Source organism: Mustelus asterias, unplaced genomic scaffold, assembly GCF_964213995.1.
Source record: "Mustelus asterias unplaced genomic scaffold, sMusAst1.hap1.1 HAP1_SCAFFOLD_3671, whole genome shotgun sequence".
In the NCBI taxonomy this organism is placed as follows: domain Eukaryota; kingdom Metazoa; phylum Chordata; class Chondrichthyes; order Carcharhiniformes; family Triakidae; genus Mustelus; species Mustelus asterias.
Genome location: NW_027593616.1, coordinates 8216 through 27688, shown reverse-complemented (window position 1 = coordinate 27688; position 19473 = coordinate 8216). Strand labels below are relative to the sequence as shown.

The 19473-nt window shown below is 49.9% G+C and overlaps 1 protein-coding gene across 1 annotated transcript; it reads left to right on the top strand.

The window, feature by feature from the left end:
• Window positions 1–1036: 1036 nt before the first annotated feature.
• LOC144490716 (uncharacterized) lies at window positions 1037–19251 on the top strand. Its single transcript, XM_078208425.1, has 4 exons — window positions 1037–1528; window positions 13931–13975; window positions 15726–15920; window positions 18828–19251. Exons 1-4 carry the CDS (start codon window positions 1471–1473, stop codon window positions 18878–18880), a joined length of 351 nt encoding a protein of 116 aa, XP_078064551.1. The 5' UTR covers window positions 1037–1470; the 3' UTR covers window positions 18881–19251.
• The last annotated feature ends 222 nt before the right edge of the window (window positions 19252–19473 follow it).

Here is a 19473-nt window from a genome sequence, read left to right as displayed (position 1 = left end):
CAGACAGTGACCCAAGCTGGGAATCGAACCCAGGTCCCAGGAGCTGTGAAGCAGCAGTGCTAACCACTGTGCTACCGTGCCGCCCTATCGCGGTGAAAGGCTGTCGGGGGTGAAAGGTTATCAAGGTGAAGAGTTATCGGGGGTGAAGGGTTATCGGGGTGAAGGGTTATCGGGGGTGTAAGGTTATCGGGGTAAAAGGTTATCGAGGTGAAGAGTTATCGGGGGTGAAGGGTTGTCGGGGTGAAGGGTTATCGGGGTGAAGGGTTATCGGGGGTGTAAGGTCATTGGTATGAAAGGTTATTGGGGTGAAAGGTTATTGGGGTGAAAGGTTTTTGGGGTGAAGGGTTATCAGGGTGAAAGGTTATCGGGGGTAAAAGGTTATCGGGGTGAAGGGTTATTGGGGTGAAAGGTTATTGGGGTGAAAGGTTATTGGGGTGAAGGGTTATCGGGGTGAAAGGTTATCGGGGTGAAAGGTTATTGGGGTGAAGGGTTATTGGGGTGAAAGGTTATCGGGGTGAAGGGTTATTGGGGTGAAAGGTTATCGGGGTGAAAGGTTATTGGGGTGAAGGGTTATCGGGGGTGACAGGTTATCGGGGTGAAAGGTTATTGGGGTGAAGGGTTATTGGGGTGAAAGGTTATCGGGGTGAAGGGTTATTGGGGTGAAAGGTTATCGGGGTGAAATGTTATTGGGGTGAAGGGTTATCGGGGGGTGACAGGTTATCGGGGTGAAAGGTTATCAGGGTGAAGGGTTATCAGGGGTAGGCGGGAATGTGGAATTGAGATGAGCCATAATCGTACTGAATAGCAGAATAGGCACGAGGGGCCGAATGGCCGACTCCTGCTCCTGGTTCGCGTGGACCGTACACACTGGCGTCAAAGTCTACCTCATGTCAGAGTCGGGCCCAAGGCTTTCGGCCTCAGACGTCTGACCTCTGCACGAGGGACCCACGGTGACCTTTCCTGCCTTGGCGCCCAATCACTGGCCTTCCTTTTTATTTTTGGCCGTCTCTCTCTCTCTCCCCACCCCCCGCTCCCGGTTCTCTCTCTCTCTCTCCCCACCCCCCGCTCCCGGTTCTCTCTCTCTCTCTCTCTGGCTTCAAAGCTGCCACACCCTCAACTTTCTGCCTGTGGTTTGTAATGAAGCTTTTAACTCTGCTGGTCTCGCCACCAAGCTTGCCGGGCTGGCAGATCCAGTTTCTGCTTCCCAGCTGTGTGTTTTGTTCCGGTTACGCACAGTCCGACCGGAGTCTGAGGATCAGGAGGTGCAGTCGGTGAGCTTTAGGACCCTAAGGAAGCCACAAAGGCAGACCGAGTAAGACAACACGGATATAAGTCTTAAATTGACTGATTCCGCCTTTGGAAGTTTCCCTGGAAGAGCCCCCGCCACCCCCCCACCTCACCCTCGTGAAGACGCAACAAATTCTTGTCGCCAAACTAAACCGCGTCGGTTTAGTCCTAACCGACAAGCAAATGAAACTTCTCAAATTGCTTCCAACTCTTGGGCTTCTCTTCCAGTTGACGGAAACAGGTAGGCCCCGCTCAGTCTCCACGGTAACCGACCTCTTTCTCCCAGGCTGGCCGCACCAGAGCCTTCTGTGTCAAGGAAGGGGGATGGCCATTTATTTATTCAGAGAGAGAAGACGTCCCTTCCAGGGGTTTGGGGAAGCCCCGGGGGTGCGGGACACAAAACTCTGCTCACCGAAAGGCAGCCACAAGGAAGAATGTGCGTTTCCCCCCCTGGCGCCTTTCACAGCCCCCGGGGAGCCGCAAATCCCTCCCGCAGCCAACGGCGTGGGGTCGTCCCCGCCACGCGGGGGGCCCGGCAGACACACTGCGTGGAGCGAACGGCAACGCGGAATCGACCGGGTAACCCGTCGCGCGCGTTGACCCGGGGATATCGACTGGGAGACCTCGCCCCCCACCGCCTCGTTCATCTTCAAACAGCGACGCCGCGATCTTACACTGTCCACCTGGGAGGGGTTTTATAAAGTTTATTTATCAGTGTCACAAGTAGGCTGACATTAACACTGCAATGAAGTTACTGTGGAAATTTCCGACGCCTGTTCGGGTACACTGAGGGAGAATTTAGCATGGCCAATCTACCTAACCTGTACATCTTTGGACACTAAGGGGCAATTTAGCATGGCCAATCCACCTAACCTGTCCATCTTTGGACACTAAGGGGCAATTTAGCATGGCCAATCCACCTAACCTGTACATCTTTGGACACTAAGTGACAATTTAACATGGCCAATCCACCTAACCTGTACATCGTTCGACACTAAGTGACAATATAGCATAGCCAATCCACCTAACCTGTACATCTTTGGACACTAAGGGGCAATTTAGCATGGCCAATCCACCTAACCCATACATCTTTGGACACTAAGAGGCAATTTAGCATGGCCAATCCACCTAACCTGCACATCTTTGGACACTAAGGGGCAATTTAGCATGGCCAATCCACCTAACCTGTACATCGTTGGACATTAAGTGACAATTTAGCATGGCCAATCCACCTAACCTGTCCATCTTTGGACACTAAGGGGCAATTTAGCATGGCCAATCCACCTAACCCATACATCTTTGGACACTAAGGGGCAATTTAGCATGGCCAATCCACCTAACCTGCACATCTTTGGACACTAAGGGGCAATTTAGCATGGCCAATCCACCTAACCTGTCCATCTTTGGACACTAAGGGGCAATTTAGCATGGCCAATCCACCTAACCTGTCCATCTTTGGACACTAAGGGGCAATTTAGCATGGCCAATCCACCTAACCCGCACATCGTTGGACACTGAGGGACAATTTAGCACGGCCAATCCACCTAACCCGCACGTCTTTCAGACTGTGGGAGGAAACCGGAACACCCGGAGGAAACCCACGCAGACACGGGGAGAACGTGCAGACTCCACACAGACAGTGACCCAAGCCGGGAATCGAACCTGTGTACCTGGCGCTGTGAGGCAGCAGTGCTGACCCACTGTGCCACCGTGCCGACCCACTATGCCACCGTGCCACTCCCGGGGAGTCTGGATTTTCACGTTTCGGAACTCTAGCCGGCATCTCCGAGCGCACAGCGTTCCGTCAGTGGCACACCGGGCCCCTGGAACAATTGACAGGGTGACACTGTGGTTAGCACCGCTGCCTCACAGCGAAATGGATCCAGGTTCGATTCCCGCCTTGGGTCACTGTCTGTGTGGAGCCTGCACACTCTCCCCGTGTCTGCGTGGGTTTCCTCCGGGTGCTCCGGTTTCCTCCCACAGTCCGAAAGACGTGCTGGTTAGATGCATTGACCGTGCTAAATTCTCCCTTAGTGTACCTGAACAGGTACTGGAGTGTGGCGACTAGGGGATTTTCACAGTAGCTTCATTGCAGTGTTAATGCAAGCCGACTTATGACTGATAAATAAACTTTAAACAAGCTTCTAATGGGAGGGGAACACCCACTGTGAAATCTTAATTGCGCTGTTGTTTACCAAGAATGCTCGGGTGGGGCCAAGGATTCTACAGCGTAGAATGTCACCCCACAACCGGGAAATGCTATTGTGTTCAGGTTTGTATACAACAAGGCAGGTTCACATATACACGATTGTCTTCAGAACCTACCCTCCGTTCCTCTTGTAGGTGTTCACCCTCACCCCATAATCCCATCTCGGGATCCTCTTGAGGCCCCACAACCTCTGAACTCCTCCAATCCTGCCCTCTTGTGGTAGCCCTAACTCCCACCGCTCCACCATTGGCGACCATTCCTCATCGTGGTTTTGTCTGAAGACTCAAAAAAGTCTGTTTTGCGTCATTTAATTCACCAGTAAGTACTTTCGCTTTCCAAGCATTTTTCTGTTAATCATTCGTGGGACACGGGCGTCGCTGGCTGGGCCAGCATTTATTGCCCATCCCTAGATGTCCTTGGAGGACAGTTGAGAGTCAACCACATTGACTGTGGCTCTGGAGTCACATGTAGGCCAGACCGGGTAAGGACGGCAGATTTCCTTCCCGAAAGGGACATTAGTGACCCCAGATGGGTTTTTCCGACAATGGGTCATCAGTAGATTCTTAATTCCAGATATTTTTTATTGAATTCAAATTCCACCATCTGCCATGGTGGGATTCGAACCCGGGTCCCTCAGAACATTAGCTGAGTTTCTGCAGTTAATAGTCCAGCGATAATACCACTAGGCCATCACCTCCACTGCTTAACTTTTCCTCAGGGGTACATGTTCATAGCTCCTTGAAAGTGGAGTCACAAGTGGACAGAGTGGTGAAGAAGGCATTCGGCATGCTTGGTTTCATCGGTCAGAACATTGAATACAGGAGTTGGGACGTCTTGTTGAAGTTGTACAAGACATTGGTAAGGCCACGCTTGGAATACTGTGTGCAGTTCTGGTCACCCTATTATAGAGAGGATATTATTAAACTAGAAAGAGTGCAGAAAAGATTTACTAGGATGCTACCGGTACTTTGAGTTATGAGAGGCTGGATAGACTGGGACTTTTTTCCCTGGAGCGTAGAAAGTTGAGGGGTGATCTTATAGAGGTCTATAAAATAATGAGGGGCACAGATCAGCTAGATAGTCAACATCTTTTCCCAAAGGTAGGGGAGTCTAAAACTAGAGGGCTTCGGTTTAAGGTGAGAGGGGAGAGATACAAAAGGGTCCAGAGGGGCAATTTTTTTCAGAGGGTGGTGAGTGTCTGGAACGAGCTGCCAGAGGTAGTAGTAGAGGCGGGTACAATTTTGTCTTTTAAAAAGCATTTAGATAGTTACATGGGTACGATGGGTATAGAGGGATATGGGCCAAATGCGGGCAATTGGGACTAGCTTTGGGGTTAAAAAAAAAGGGCGGCATGGACAAGTTGGGCCGAAGGGCCTGTTTCCATGCTGTAAACCTCTATGACTCTGTGACACGATATGACAATCCCTCCATATCTGAGATTCTCCCAGTAAACCTCCTCTCCACTGCCTCCAACGATAGTATATCTTTTCTTAAATTAGGGGACAAAAGCTGTACACAGTATTCGAAATGTGGCCTCACTCATACCTTGGACCGTTGCATCAACGCTTCTTAACTCTATATTCCAGCCCCCTCTAAGCAGCATGGTGGGTGGGGTGTTTATTCGATTGGATTTGGTTTATTATTGTCACATGTATTGGGATACAGTGAAAAGTATTGTTTCTTGCGCGCTATACAGACAAAGCATACCGTTCATAGAGAAGGAAAGGAGAGAGTGCAGAATGTAGTGTTACAGTCACAGCTAGGGTGTAGGGAAAGATCAACTTAATGTGAGGTAGGTCCATTCAAAAGTCTGATGGCAGCAGGGAAGAAGCTGTTCTTGAGTCGGTTGGTACGTAACCTCAGACCTTTGCATCTTTTTCCCGATGGAAGAAGGTGGAAGAGAGAATGTCCGGGGCGCGTGGGGTCCTTGATTACGCTGGCTGCTTTACCCGAGGCAGCGGGAAGTGTAGACAGAGTCAATGGATGGGAGGCTGGTTTGCGTGATGGATTGAGCTACATTCACGACCCTTTGTAGTTCCTTGCGGTCTTGGGCAGAGCAGGAGCCCATACCAAGCTGTGATACAACCAGAAAGAATGCTTTCTATGGTGCATCTGTAAAAGTTGGTGAGAGTCGTAGCTGACATGCCGAATTTTCCGAGTCTTCTGAGAAAGTAGAGGCGTTGGTGGGGCTTTCTTAACTATAGTGTCAGCATGGGGGGGACCAGGACAGGTTGTTGGTGATCTGGACACCTAAAAGCTTGAAACTCTCGACCCTTTCTACTTTGTCCCCAAGAGCTAAGGCCGAGAGCAGTTGCCAATTCCAGATACGTTTTGTGAAGGAATTGAATTTCAATTCCACCAGTTGCCGTGATGGGATTTGAACCTGTGTCGCTCCCCCTCCCCTCCCCTCCCCCCTCCCCCCACCCCCCTCCCCCCCACCCCCCTCCCCCCTCCCCCCCTCCCCCCTCCCCACCAGAGCATTAACCTGGGATTCTGTATGACTTAATCCAGTGAGGATCTACCCCGCACCATCTACTCAAGTCTCGTTCAACACAATTGACCTCGACACTTCCCTCTCACTCCATCCTGTCTGATTTTTTGGTGTTTAGGTCTTTAAAATGTGGAATCCCTCTTAATCTAATTGCATTGCAAATAAAACACACTCATTGTACTCTGCTGCTCTTATCTCAGTGTTTGCGTTGAGAGGGCCACTTGACTGTTGAATAAATTCAATTGATCCTTTCCAGTTAATCCAATTCTTCACGCTGCTCTCTCAGCCAATGCTTTTTCCTCTCGTTAATTTGTTATTCCGGTGTCGAGATTTCAGTTCACCTTTTTCACCATCGATATTCTTTCCTTCTCTCCGGTTTTCTTCACCTTTTGGAAACTTTGCGGTTGATGGTGTCTGCATCCTTTTTCGTGTTAGCTACAAAGGGTCGTGAATGTAGCCCAGTCCATCACGCAAACCAGCCTCCCGTCCATTGACTCTGTCTACACTTCCCGCTGCCTCGGGGGAAAAACAGCCAGAATAATCCCACGCACCCCGGACATTCTCTCTTCCACCTTCTTCCGTCGGGAAAAAGCTACAAAAGTCTGAGGTCACGCACCAACCAACTCAAGAACAGCTTCTTCCCTGCTGCTGTCAGACTTTTGAATGGACCCACCTCGCATTAAGTTGATCTTTCTCTGCACCCTAGCTATGACTGTAACACTGCATTCTGCACTCTCTCCTTTCCTTCTCTATGAACAGTATGCTTTGTCTGTATAACGTGCAAGAAACAATACTTTTCACTGTATCCCAATACATGTGACAATAATAAATCAAATCCTTCTCCCCTATGTACTCTATGAACTGTATGCTTTGTCTGTACAGCGCGCAGGAAACAATACTTTTCACTGTATCCCAATACATGTGACAATAATAAATCAAATCAAATCAAAATCAGGAATGAAATGCCATCGATTGTCGTAAAAATCCATCTGGTTCACTAATAGAACATAGAACATAGAACATTACAGCGCAGTACAGGCCCTTCGGCCCTCGATGTTGCACCGACCAGTGGAACCAATCTAAAGCCCCTCTAATCTACACTATTCCAATATCATCCATATGTTTATCCAATTACCATTTGAACGCTCTCAACGTTGACGAGTCCACCACTGCTGCAGGCAGGGCATTCCACGCCCTTACTACTCTCTGAGAAAAGAACCTACCTCTAACATCTGTCCTATATCTCTCACCCCTCTCTCCTCTCTCACCCCTAATGTCCCTTTAGGGAAAGAAATCTGCCATCCTTACCCGGTCTGGCCTACATGTGACTCCAGACCCCACGGCCAATGTGGTTGACTCTTAACTGCCCCTCTGAAATGGCCAAGAGAGACCCTCAGCCCAAGAGGCAGTTAGGGGGTGGGCACTAAATGCTGACCTTGTCTGCGGCACCCACATCCCCGGGAACAAGTTAAAAACTATCGGGCCAGATCAGGGCAGTAATTACTGAGAGAAGAACTGGAAGGTTGCTGTGGATAGTGACACGGTGCGTTAGAAACACAAGCTACACAGCAATGCGCTGCAGAATGTTTGTCTATCGGGGAAATGCCGGGTGACTTCAGACAGACAACAATGATTCTGAAGCAGAGGCAAAGGTGATGTTCTGAGCTTTGATATACGGAGGCTGATTGTCCACACAGCGAGGTCTAACAAAGAGAGTGTGTGGGAAAGTGTGAGCTATATCAGAGCTGAACAGTTTCAGTTGCAGCCCACGTCGGGGGCAAGATAAGTGAGAATGTAAAGATTAACACAGTTCAGAACCTGGACAGGGATCTGAGTCCCTCATTAAATCTCTCTGCCTCTCCCTCACTATCCCTATCTCTCTCTCATACTCTCTCAGGCTCCCTCGCCCTCTCTCACTCGCTCTTTCTCACTCGCTCCCTCTCTCATGCTTCCTCTCACTCTCTCACTCTTTTTCTCTCTCCCCCCCTCTCTCTCTTTCTCTCTCTTGCTATCTCTCATGCCCTCTCTCACTCACACTCTCTGTCGCTCTCTCTCTCTCAGTCACTCTCACTCTCCCACACACTCTGTCGCTCTCCCTCACTCTCTCTCTCTAGCACTCTCTCTCACTCTCTCTCTCTCTCATGGTCTGTCTCTCACACACACTATGTCGCTCTCTCTCTCGCTGTTCCTCACTCTCTCTCTCACTCTCTCTCTGACATACTCTGTCGCTCGCTCTCACTCTCTCTCTCACACTCTCTCACTCTCATGCTCTCTCTATCACACACTCTGTCGCTCTCTCTCTCACACACTCTCTCGCTCTCTCTCACTCTCTCTCTCGCACACACTCTCACTCTCATGCTCTCTCTCTCACACACTCTCTCACTCTCTCTCTCTCCCTCTCTCGCACACACTCTCTCACTCTCTCTCTCGCACACACTCTCACTCTCATGCTCTCTCTCTCACACACTCTCTCGCTCTCTCTCTCCCTCTCTCGCACACACTCTCTCACTCTCTCTCTCGCACACACTCTCACTCTCATGCTCTCTCTATCACATACTCTGTCGCTCTCTCTCACTCTCTCTCTCTCTCTCACACACTCTCTCGCTCTCTCTCTCTCTCTCACTCTCTAGCTCTCTCTCACTCTCTTTCACACACACTCTGTCTCTCTCTCTCACTCTCTCTCACACACACTCTGTCGCTCTCTCTCTCTCTCTCTCTCACACACACTCTCTTTCTCTCTCTCGCTCTCTCTCTCTTTCACACACACTCTGTCTCTCTCTCACACACTCTCTCACTCTCTCTCTCTCTCACACACTCTCTAGCTCTCTCTCTCTCTCTCGCACGCTCTCTCACTCTCATGCTCTCTCTATCACATACTCTGTCGCTCTCTCTCACTCTCTCTCTCACTCTCTCACACACTCTCTCTCTCGCTCTCTCTCTCGCTCTCTCTCTCACACAGACTCTCTCACTCTCTCTCACACACTCTCTTGCTCTCTCTCGCTCTCTCTCTCTCTCTCACACACACTCTGTCGCTCTCTCACTCTCTCTCTCACACACACTCTCTGTCACTCTCACTCTCTCTCTCTCTCTCACACACTCTCTCGCTCTCTCTCACTCTCTCTCTCGCACACACTCTCACTCTCTAGCTCTCTCTCACTCTCTCTCTCTCTCACACACACTCGCTCTCTCTCACTCTCTCCCTCTCTCGCACACACTCTCTCACTCTCTCTCTCGCACACACTCTCACTCTCATGCTCTCTCTATCACATACTCTGTCGCTCTCTCACTCTCTCTCTCTCACACACACACTCTCTCACTCTCTCTCTCTCTCACTCTCTAGCTCTCTCTCTCTCTCTTTCACACACACTCTGTCTCTCTCTCTCACTCTCTCTCTCACACACTCTGTCTCTCTCTCTCACTCTCTCTCACACACACTCTCTCACTCTCTCTCTCACACACACTCTCTTTCTCTCTCTCGCTCTCTCTCTCTTTCACACACACTCTGTCTCTCTCTCACACACTCTCTCACTCTCTCTCTCTCTCACACACTCTCTAGCTCTCTCTCTCTCTCTCGCACGCTCTCTCACTCTCATGCTCTCTCTATCACATACTCTGTCGCTCTCTCTCACTCTCTCTCACTCTCTCACACACTCTCTCTCTCGCTCTCTCTCTCGCTCTCTCTCTCACACAGACTCTCTCACTCTCTCTCACACACTCTCTTGCTCTCTCTCGCTCTCTCTCTCTCTCACACACACTCTGTCGCTCTCTCACTCTCTCTCTCACACACACTCTCTGTCACTCTCACTCTCTCTCTCTCTCTCACACACTCTCTCGCTCTCTCTCACTCTCTCTCTCGCACACACTCTCACTCTCTAGCTCTCTCTCACTCTCTCTCTCTCTCACACACACTCGCTCTCTCTCACTCTCTCCCTCTCTCGCACACACTCTCTCACTCTCTCTCTCGCACACACTCTCACTCTCATGCTCTCTCTATCACATACTCTGTCGCTCTCTCACTCTCTCTCTCTCACACACACACTCTCTCACTCTCTCTCTCACTCTCTAGCTCTCTCTCTCTCTCTCTCTTTCACACACACTCTGTCTCTCTCTCTCACTCTCTCTCACACACACTCTGTCTCTCTCTCTCACTCTCTCTCACACACACTCTCTCACTCTCTCTCTCTCACACACTCTCTCACTCTCTCTCTCTCTCACACACTCTCTTTCTCTCTCTCGCTCTCTCTCTCTTTCACACACTCTGTCTCTCTCTCTCACTCTCTCTCACACACACTCTGTCGCTCTCTCACTCTCTCTCACACACACTCTCTCACTCTCTCTCTCTCACACACTCTCTAGCTCTCTCTCACTCTCTCTCTCGCACGCACTCTCACTCTCATGCTCTCTCTATCACATACTCTGTCACTCTCTCTCACTCTCTCTCTCACTCTCTCACACACTCACTCTCTCACTCTCTCTCTCTCACACACTCTCTCACTCTCTCTCTCTCACACACTCTCTTGCTCTCTCCCGCTCTCTCTCTCTTTCACACACACTCTGTCTCTCTCTCTCACTCTCTCTCACACACACTCTGTCGCTCTCTCACTCTCTCTCACACACTCACTCTCTCTCACACACTCTCTTGCTCTCTCTCTCGCTCTCTCTCTTTCACACACACTCTGTCTCTCTCTCTCACTCTCTCTCACACACACTCTGTCGCTCTCTCACTCTCTCTCACACACTCACTCTCTCTCTCACACACTCTCTTGCTCTCTCTCGCTCTCTCTCTCTTTCACACACACTCTGTCTCTCTCTCTCACTCTCTCTCTCTCTCACACACACACTCTGTTGCTCTCTCTCACACTCTCTCTCTCACACACTCTCTGTCACTGTCACTCTCTCTCTCTCACACACACTCACATTTCAGCCCATTTACGATATAGAACGATAACTGGCTTGAGAGTTTTTGAAAGCTTTAGAGGTGGAGTTTATCTTTTTTATTCATCAACCGGATGTGGGCGTCGCTGGCGAAGCCCAGCATTTATTGCCCATCCCTAGTTGCCCCTTGAGCAGGTGGTGGGTGAGCCGCCATCTTGAACCCGCTGCAGTGGGTGTGGCGTAGGTACACCCACAGCGCTGTTAGGGAGGGAGTCCCAGGATTTTGACCCAGCGACAGTGAAGGAACGCCCGATATATTTCCAAGTCGGGATGGTGAGTGTCTCGGAGGGGAATCTCCAGGGGGTGCTGGTGTTCCCAGGTATCTGCTGCCCCTTGTCCTTCTAGATGGTAGCGGTGGTGGGTTTGGAAGGTGCTGCCTAAGGAGCCTTGGTGCGGTGCATCTTGTAGATGGTACACACGGCTGGCACTGTACGTAAGGGGTAAAGCATTGACAACAGCACAGAGTAGTTAACTTGAGTAGTCTGTCTCTGTTCTGTAATTCCTTACACAACATTTTTAAAACATTTATCCTTCGATGGAATGTGGGCCTCATTAACAAGGCCCCGCCCTCATTAAGTGTCTCGTTCGGCCATTTCAGAGGGCAGTTGAGAGTCAACCACATTGGCTGTGGCTCTGGAATCACATGTAGGCCAGACCAGGTAAGGATGGCAGATTTCCTTCCCTGAAGGAACCAGATGGGTTTATCCAACAATCGATGACACTCATCATGGATCATAGAATCCCGACAGTGCAGAAGGAGGCCATCCGGCACATCGGGTCTGCACCGACCACAATCCCGCCCAGGCCCTATCCCCATAACCCGATGCATTTACCCTAGCTAGTCCCCCTGACACTAAGGGGCAATTTAGCATGGCCAATCCACCTAACCTGCACATCTTTGGACACTAAGGGACAATTTAGCATGGCCAATCCACCTAACCTGCACGTCTTTGGACACTAAGGGACAATTTAGCATGGCCAATCCACCTAACCTACCCATCTTTGGACACTAAGGGGCAATTTAGCATGGCCAATCCACCTAACCTACCCATCTTTGGACACTAAGGGGCAATTTAGCATGGCCAATCCACCTAACCTATGCATCTTTGGACACTAAGGGACAATTTAGCATGGCTAATCCACCTAACCTACCCATCTTTGGACACTAAGGGGCAATTTAGCATGGCCAATCCACCTAACCTACCCATCTTTGGACACTAAGGGGCAATTTAGCATGGCCAATCCACCTAACCTACCCATCTTTGGACACTAAGGGACAATTTAGCATGGCCAATCCACCTAACCTACCCATCTTTGGACACTAAGGGGCAATTTAGCATGGCCAATCCACCTAACCTACCCATATTTCGACACTAAGGGACTATTTAGCATGGCCAATCCACTAAACCTACCCATCTTTGGACACTAAGGGGCTATTTAGCATGGCCAATCCAATAAACCTACCCATCTTTGGACACTAAGGGGCAATTTAGCATGGCCAACCCACCTAACCAGCACATCTTTGGACTGTGGGCGGAAACCGGAGCCCCGGAGGAAACCCACGCAGACACGGGGAGAACGTGCAGACTCCGCACAGACAGTGACCCAAGCCGGGAATCGAACCTGGGCCCCTGGCGCTGTGAGGCAGCAGTGCTAACCACTGTGCCACCGTGCCGCCTCGTCACTGTTGTTTCTCTCCTTGCACATGCTGCGAAAAGCTAACTGTCATCTGTTCCCATAGCCAGGTTTTATCCCGGAACAGGTCGCTAGTCTGTCACAGGGGAGCTTGTAGCTTGAGGGGGCGCCACTCCACACCAAACATGGCTGACCAGGAGTCTCTCCCACTCTTACTGCCAGCTATTGGTGTGTTTGGATGGATTCAGCAGCTTGCCAATCCATCACCCAAACCAGCCTCCCATCCATTGACTCTGTCTACACTTCCCGCTGCCTCGGGGAAAAGCAGCCAACATAATTAAGGACCCCACGCACCCCGGACATTCTCTCTTCCACCTTCTTCTGTCGGGAAAAAGATACAAAAGTCTGAAGTCATGTACCAACCGACTCAAGAACAGCTTCTTCCCTGCTGCCATCAGACTTTTGAATGGACCTACCTCGCATGAAGTTGATCTTTCTCTACACCCTAGCTATGACTGTAACACTACATTCTGCACACTCTACTTTCCTTCTCTATGAACGGTATGCTTTGTCTGTATAGCGCGCAAGAAACAATACTTTTCACTGTATCCCAATACATGTGGCAATAATAAATCAAATCAAATCCTTCTCCCGTATGTACTCTATGAACAGTATGCTTTGTCTGTGTAGCGCGCAAGAAACAATACTTTTCACTGTATCCCAATACATGTGACAATAATAAATCAATTCCTTCTCCCCTATGTACTCTATGAACGGTATGCTTTGTCCGTATAGCGTGCAAGAATCATAGAATCCCTCCAGTGCAGAAAGAGGCCATTCGGCCCATCGAGTCTGCACCGACCACAATCCCACCCAGGCCCTACCCCCATATCCCTACATATTTACCCGCTAATCCCTCTAACCTACGCATCTCAGGACTCTAAGGGGCAATTTACCATGGCCAATCGACCTAACCCGCACATCTTTCGGACTGTGGGAGGAAACCGGAGCACCCGGAGAAAACCCACGCAGACACGAGGAGAATGTGCAAACTCCACACAGACAATACTTTTCACTCTATCCCAATACATGTGACAATAATAAATCAAATCAAATCCTTCTCCCCTATGTACTCTATGAACGGTATGCTCTGTCTGTATAGCGCGCAAGAAACAATACTTTTCACTGTATCCCAATACATGTGACAATAATAAATCAAATCAAATCAAATCAAACAGTAAGGGATGATCTTCCAGGCGTGTCACGTAGAATTTCCCCCCCAGTGGATTTGTTGGGTGGGTGTGTAACATTAACCATGTCCCCAGGCTCTGTCTCTGGTTCTGAAATCTCTTCCATTTTTGTCTCCCCTCCAGTCAAGACCGGCGGGAGCGCTGCAACAGATCAGATCATTCCACCAGGTAATGAATTATTCTTCCACTCCCTTCCTTCCTTCTCTCCCGTGAAGTGATTCCTGACACGGTCGGGGTAAAGAGACTTCAGAGTTCGCTGCCCCTTACTCGGGGGGGGGGGAAGCTGAGGCTTTGATGGGTTTTGACTGCCGGGAGAGACTGTGGCGCAGAGGTAATGTCACTAGGCCCAGTCATCCAGAGGCCCAGGCGAATGTTCTGGAGACGCAGGTTCGAATCCCACTGCTGAAATTTAAATTCAAATTCATAACCTGGATGCCAGCAATTGTTGGAAAAACCCATCCGGTTCACTAATGTCCCGTTTAGAGGAGCTAATCTGCCGCCTGCAGGGAAAAGGCCACCAGGGCAGTTGGCACTCGCGACATTACTCTTGTACCCAAGCCAGCACGGACACAAAGGCCCGAATGGCCTCCCTCCGTGCTGTCCTGCGATTCGAGTCAACCAGACTCACACGTCTCTCCTTTCGGAGGAGACTGGAAGGAAAAGAGTGTAACCAGGACTCGCTGGGGCTCTGAATCTCCTGGTAAACATGTCGCACAGTGGGTTAGCGCTGCTGCCTCACAGCGCCAGGGACCCGGGTTCGATTCCCGGCTTGGGTCACTGTCCATGTGGAGTTTGCACGTTCTCCTCCCGTGTCTGCGTGGGTTTCCTCCGGGTGCTCCGGTTTCTTCCCAAAGTCCACAGGTTTGGTGGATTGGCCATGCTAAATTGTCCCTTAGTGTCCAAAGATGTGCAGGTTAGGTGGATTGGCCATGCTAAATTGCCCCTTAGTGTCCAAAGATGTGCGGGTTAGGTGGATTGGTCATGCTAAATTGCCCCTTAGTGTCCAAAGATGTGCAGGTTAGGTGGATTGGCCGTGCTAAATTGCCCCTTAGTGTCCAAAGATGTGTAGCTTAGGTGGAGTGGCCATGCTAAACTGTCCCTTAGTGTCCAAAGATGTGAGCTTAGGTGGATTGGCCGTGCTAAATTGCCCCTTAGTGTCCAAAGATGTGCAGGTTAGGTGGATTGGCCGTGCTAAATTGTCACTTAGTGTCCAAGAGTGTGAAGGTTAGGTGAATTGGCCATGCTAAATTATCCCTTAGTGTCCAAAGATGTGCAGGTTAGGTGGATTGGCCGTGCTAAATTGCCCCTTAGTGTCCAAAGATGTGCAGGTTAGGTGGATTGGCCGTGCTAAATTGTCACTTAGTGTCCAAGAGTGTGAAGGTTAGGTGAATTGGCATGCTAAATTATCCCTTAGTGTCCAAAGATGTGCAGGTTAGGTGGATTGGCCATGCTAAATTGTCACTTAGTGTCCAAGAGTGTGAAGGTTAGGTGGATTGGCCATGCTAAATTATCCCTTAGTGTCCAAAGATGTGCAGGTTAGGTGGATTGGCCATGCTAAATTGCCCCTTAGTGTCCAAAGATGTACAGGTTAGGTGAATTGGCCGTGCTAAATTGTCACTTAGTGTCCAAGAGTGTGAAGGTTAGGTGGATTGGCCATACTAAATTATCCCTTAGTGCCCAAAGATGTGCAGGTTAGGTGGATTGGCCATGCTAAACTGTCCCTTAGTGTCCAAAGATGTGAAGGTTAGGTGAATTGGCCATGCTAAATTGCATGGGGTTACTGGAATGTTCTGTTGGAGTGTCGGTGCAGGCTTGATGGGCTGAATGGCCTCCTCCTGCATTGTATGGATTCTATGCGCGGGTTGGGGGGGGGGCGACAGGACCGGAACGGAACCCTCACCGATGTGATATTTTCCAGGGATCGCTGAGCCGAGGGCTCTGAAATACTCCGAGGCTGTTGGGAACTCCTGGAGGAACTCGACTCAAGAGAACGGAGGTCCGGCTGGTTTCTCCGCGGGAAGTGGCAGGACCAATACGATTGTAGCGGTGTTTTTTGTGTCGCTGGTGATCATTCTGATGTCCGTCTCTCTGTACCTGACCCTGATGCGAAAAGGTGAGAAGGGTTTGCAAGCCAGCGGCGGGGGGGGGGGCTCGTCACAAAGGTTTCAGCCCAAACCTTTCGGCCCATCAAGCCAATGCTCGGGGCTACACTCCACGTGAGCCTCCTCCCAGCCCTGCCCTCTCTCTGCCTCCTTGACCAGACCCTCGCCTGGTGACCAATTCTCAGGTCTCTGGCAAGCCGTCGCTGTCTTGACGGTGACCACCTGCGATCATTTTCTTAGCCGTCCCTGGAACACCATTGCTAACCAAGATGGCGACTGACGTTGGATCCAGGCTAAGGCATGGCTGCCACTGAGGACCCGGTTTGACTGCTCCTTAACACTTAAAGTATTCGCTGAACATTGTCCCACTCCTTGGCCTAGTGGTAATGTCACTAGACTCGAAATCCAGAGGCCCAAGCTAAAAGCCCTGGGGACACGGGTTCAAATCCAATCAATAAAATCTGGGATTGAAAGTTAAACTGCGACTCATGCGGGAATCACGTCGCAGACTGGAGGGAATTTTTGACAGACCAGTTCGACGTCTCGTAGAGACAGTAGTCTCAGTAACGGTGACCATGAAACGACCATGGATTGTCGTAAAAAACCATCTCGTTCATAGGATCCCTACAGCGCAGAAGGAAGTCATTCGGCCCATCGAGTCTGCACCGAACACAATCCCACCCAAGACCCTATCCCGTAACCCCACATATTTGCCCTGCTAATCCGCCTGACAGTAAGGTTAATTTAGCACAGCCAATCCACCTAACCTGCACATCTTTGTACACTAAGAGGCAATTTAGCATGGCCAATCCACCTAACCCACACATCTTTGGACACTAAGAGGCAATTTAGCATGGCCAATCCACCTAACCTGCAGATCTTTGGACACTAAGAGGCAATTTAGCATGGCCAATCCACCTAACCTGCACATCTTTGGACACTAAGGGGCAATTTAGCATGGCCAATCCACCTAACCCACACATCTTTGGACACTAAGAGGCAATTTAGCATGGCCAATCCACCTAACCTGTACATCTTTGGACACTAAGGGGCAATTTAGCATGGCCAATCCACCTAACCCACACATCTTTGGACACTAAGAGGCAATTTAGCATGGCCAATCCACCTAACCTGTACATCTTTGGACACTAAGGGGCAATTTAGCATGGCCAATCCACCTAACCCACACATCTTTGGACACTAAGGGGCAATTTAGCACGGCCAATCCACCTAACCCGCACATCTTTGGACACTAAGGGACAATTTAGCATGGCCAATCCACCTAACCTGCACATCTTTGATGTGTGGGAGGAAACCCACGCAGACACGGGGAGAACGTGCAGACTCCGCACAGACAGTGACCCAAGCTGGGAATTGAACCCGGGTCCCTGGAGCTGTGAGGCAGCCGTGCCAACCACTGTGCCACCCTGCCGCCCATTCGCTAATTCACTGATGCCCCCTTCAGGGAAGGAAATCTGCCAACCTTCCCTGGTCTGGCCTACATGTGACTCCTGAGCCGCAGCCAATGTGGTTGACTCTTAACTGCCCCTCTGAAATGGCCGAGCGAAACACTCAGTTCAAGGGGTGATTAGGGATGGGTAATAAATGCCTGCCTTGCCTAGTGATGCCCGCATCCATTCAAAGGAAAAACATCCCGAGTACTTGAGGGCACAGAGCAATGGGGCGAGATTTTCCAGCTGCACTCGCCCCGAGACCGGAAATCTCTGCCCAAAGTCAACAGATGTTTGCATGGTCTGCCCCTGCCTGCTACAATTCCCGTGTTGGGGGGAACATAAGAACTCGGAGCAGGAGTAGGCCATCTGGCCCCTCGAGCCTGCTCCGCCATTCAATAAGATCATGGCTGATCTTTTTGTGGACTCAGCTCCACTTACCCGCCCGCTCACCATAACCCTTAATTCCGTTACTGTTCAAAAATCTATCTATCCTTGCCTTAAAAACATTCAATGAGGTAGCCTCAACTGGGCAGGGAATCCCACAGATTCACAACCCTTTGTGTGAAGAAGTTCCTCCTCAACTCAGTCCTCAATCTGCTCCCCCTTACTTTGAGGCCATGCCCCCTAGTTCTAGTTTCACCCGCCAGTGGAACCAACTTCCCTGCTTCTATCTTATCTATTCCCTTCATAATCTTATCTGTTTCTATAAGATCTCCCCTCATTCTTCTGAATTCCAATGAGTATAGCCCCAGTCTACTCAGTCTCTCCTCATAAGCCAACCCTCTCAACTCCGGAATCAACCTAGTGAATCTCCTCTGCACCCCCTCCAGTGCCAGTATGTCCTTTCTCAAGTAAGGAAACCAAAACTGTACACAGTACTCCAGGTGTGGCCTCACCAGCACCTTATACAGCAGCAACATAACCTCGCTGTTTTTAAACTCCATCACTCTAGCAATGAAGGACAAAATTCCGTTTGCCTTCTTAATTACCTGCTGCACCTGCAAACCAACTCCTTGAGATTCCTGCACAAGGACACCCAGGTCCCTCTGCACAGCAGCATGCAGCAATTTTTTACCATTTAAATAATAGTCCATTTTGCTGTTATTCCTACCAAAATGGATGACCTCACATTTACCAACATTGTACTCCATCTGCCAGACCCTCGCCCACTCACTTAGACTATTTATATCCCTTTGCAGACTTTCAGCGTCCTCTGCACACTTTGCTCTGCCACTCATCTTAGTGCCATCTGCGAACTTTGACACACTACACTTGGTCCCCAACTCCAAATCGTCTATGTAAATCGTAAACAATTGCGGTCCCAACACCGATCCCTGAGGCACACCACTTGTCACTGATCGCCAACTAGAAAAACGCCCATTTACCCCAATTTTTACCCATTTGCCCCCAGTCTTTGCTTTGAACGGGGAAGTTCCGCCCATGATGTATGACCTTTGTTTCCAGGGTGTGGAAGACAGAATTGGAAGATCCAAGTGGATGAGGAATCGCTGCACTAGATGCCAAGACAGCAACCATGTTGAGCGGCCAAGACTTGGAGGGGGGGGCGGGTCCGCCCTTCTCCCCAGTGCCAAGGTCTGACGGGCACACTTCAACCCAACAGAGAGAGGGACAGCCGCGACCTCCAGGGACCAACGAGTGCCAAGACCGGGCCAAATCCCATCGGACAATGCCGTTACACTTTGATGATATACATTGTGTGATATTCACAATTCTCGAACTCTTACACATTGTAAAATATTTGATATCGTTCTAAATGCAGAATAAATCCTGACCAATTAACAAGCACGGAACTGGTTGGACGGCTATGCTTGCTGGTTGGTTCAAACATTCTCTTAGACTTACATTCCTATAGCGCCTTTGGAGACCTGAGGGTGTCTCAAAGCTCTTGACAGCTCATGATTTGATTTATTATTGTCACATGTATTGGGATACAGTGAAAAGTATTGTTTCTTGCGCGCTATACAAAGTTTTATTTATTTTATTTATTGCATACTGTTCATAGAGTGCGTAGGGGAGAAGGATTTGATTTATTATTGTCATGTGTTTATTGTCATGATATCGGGGGGCACGGTGGTTAGCACTGCTGCTT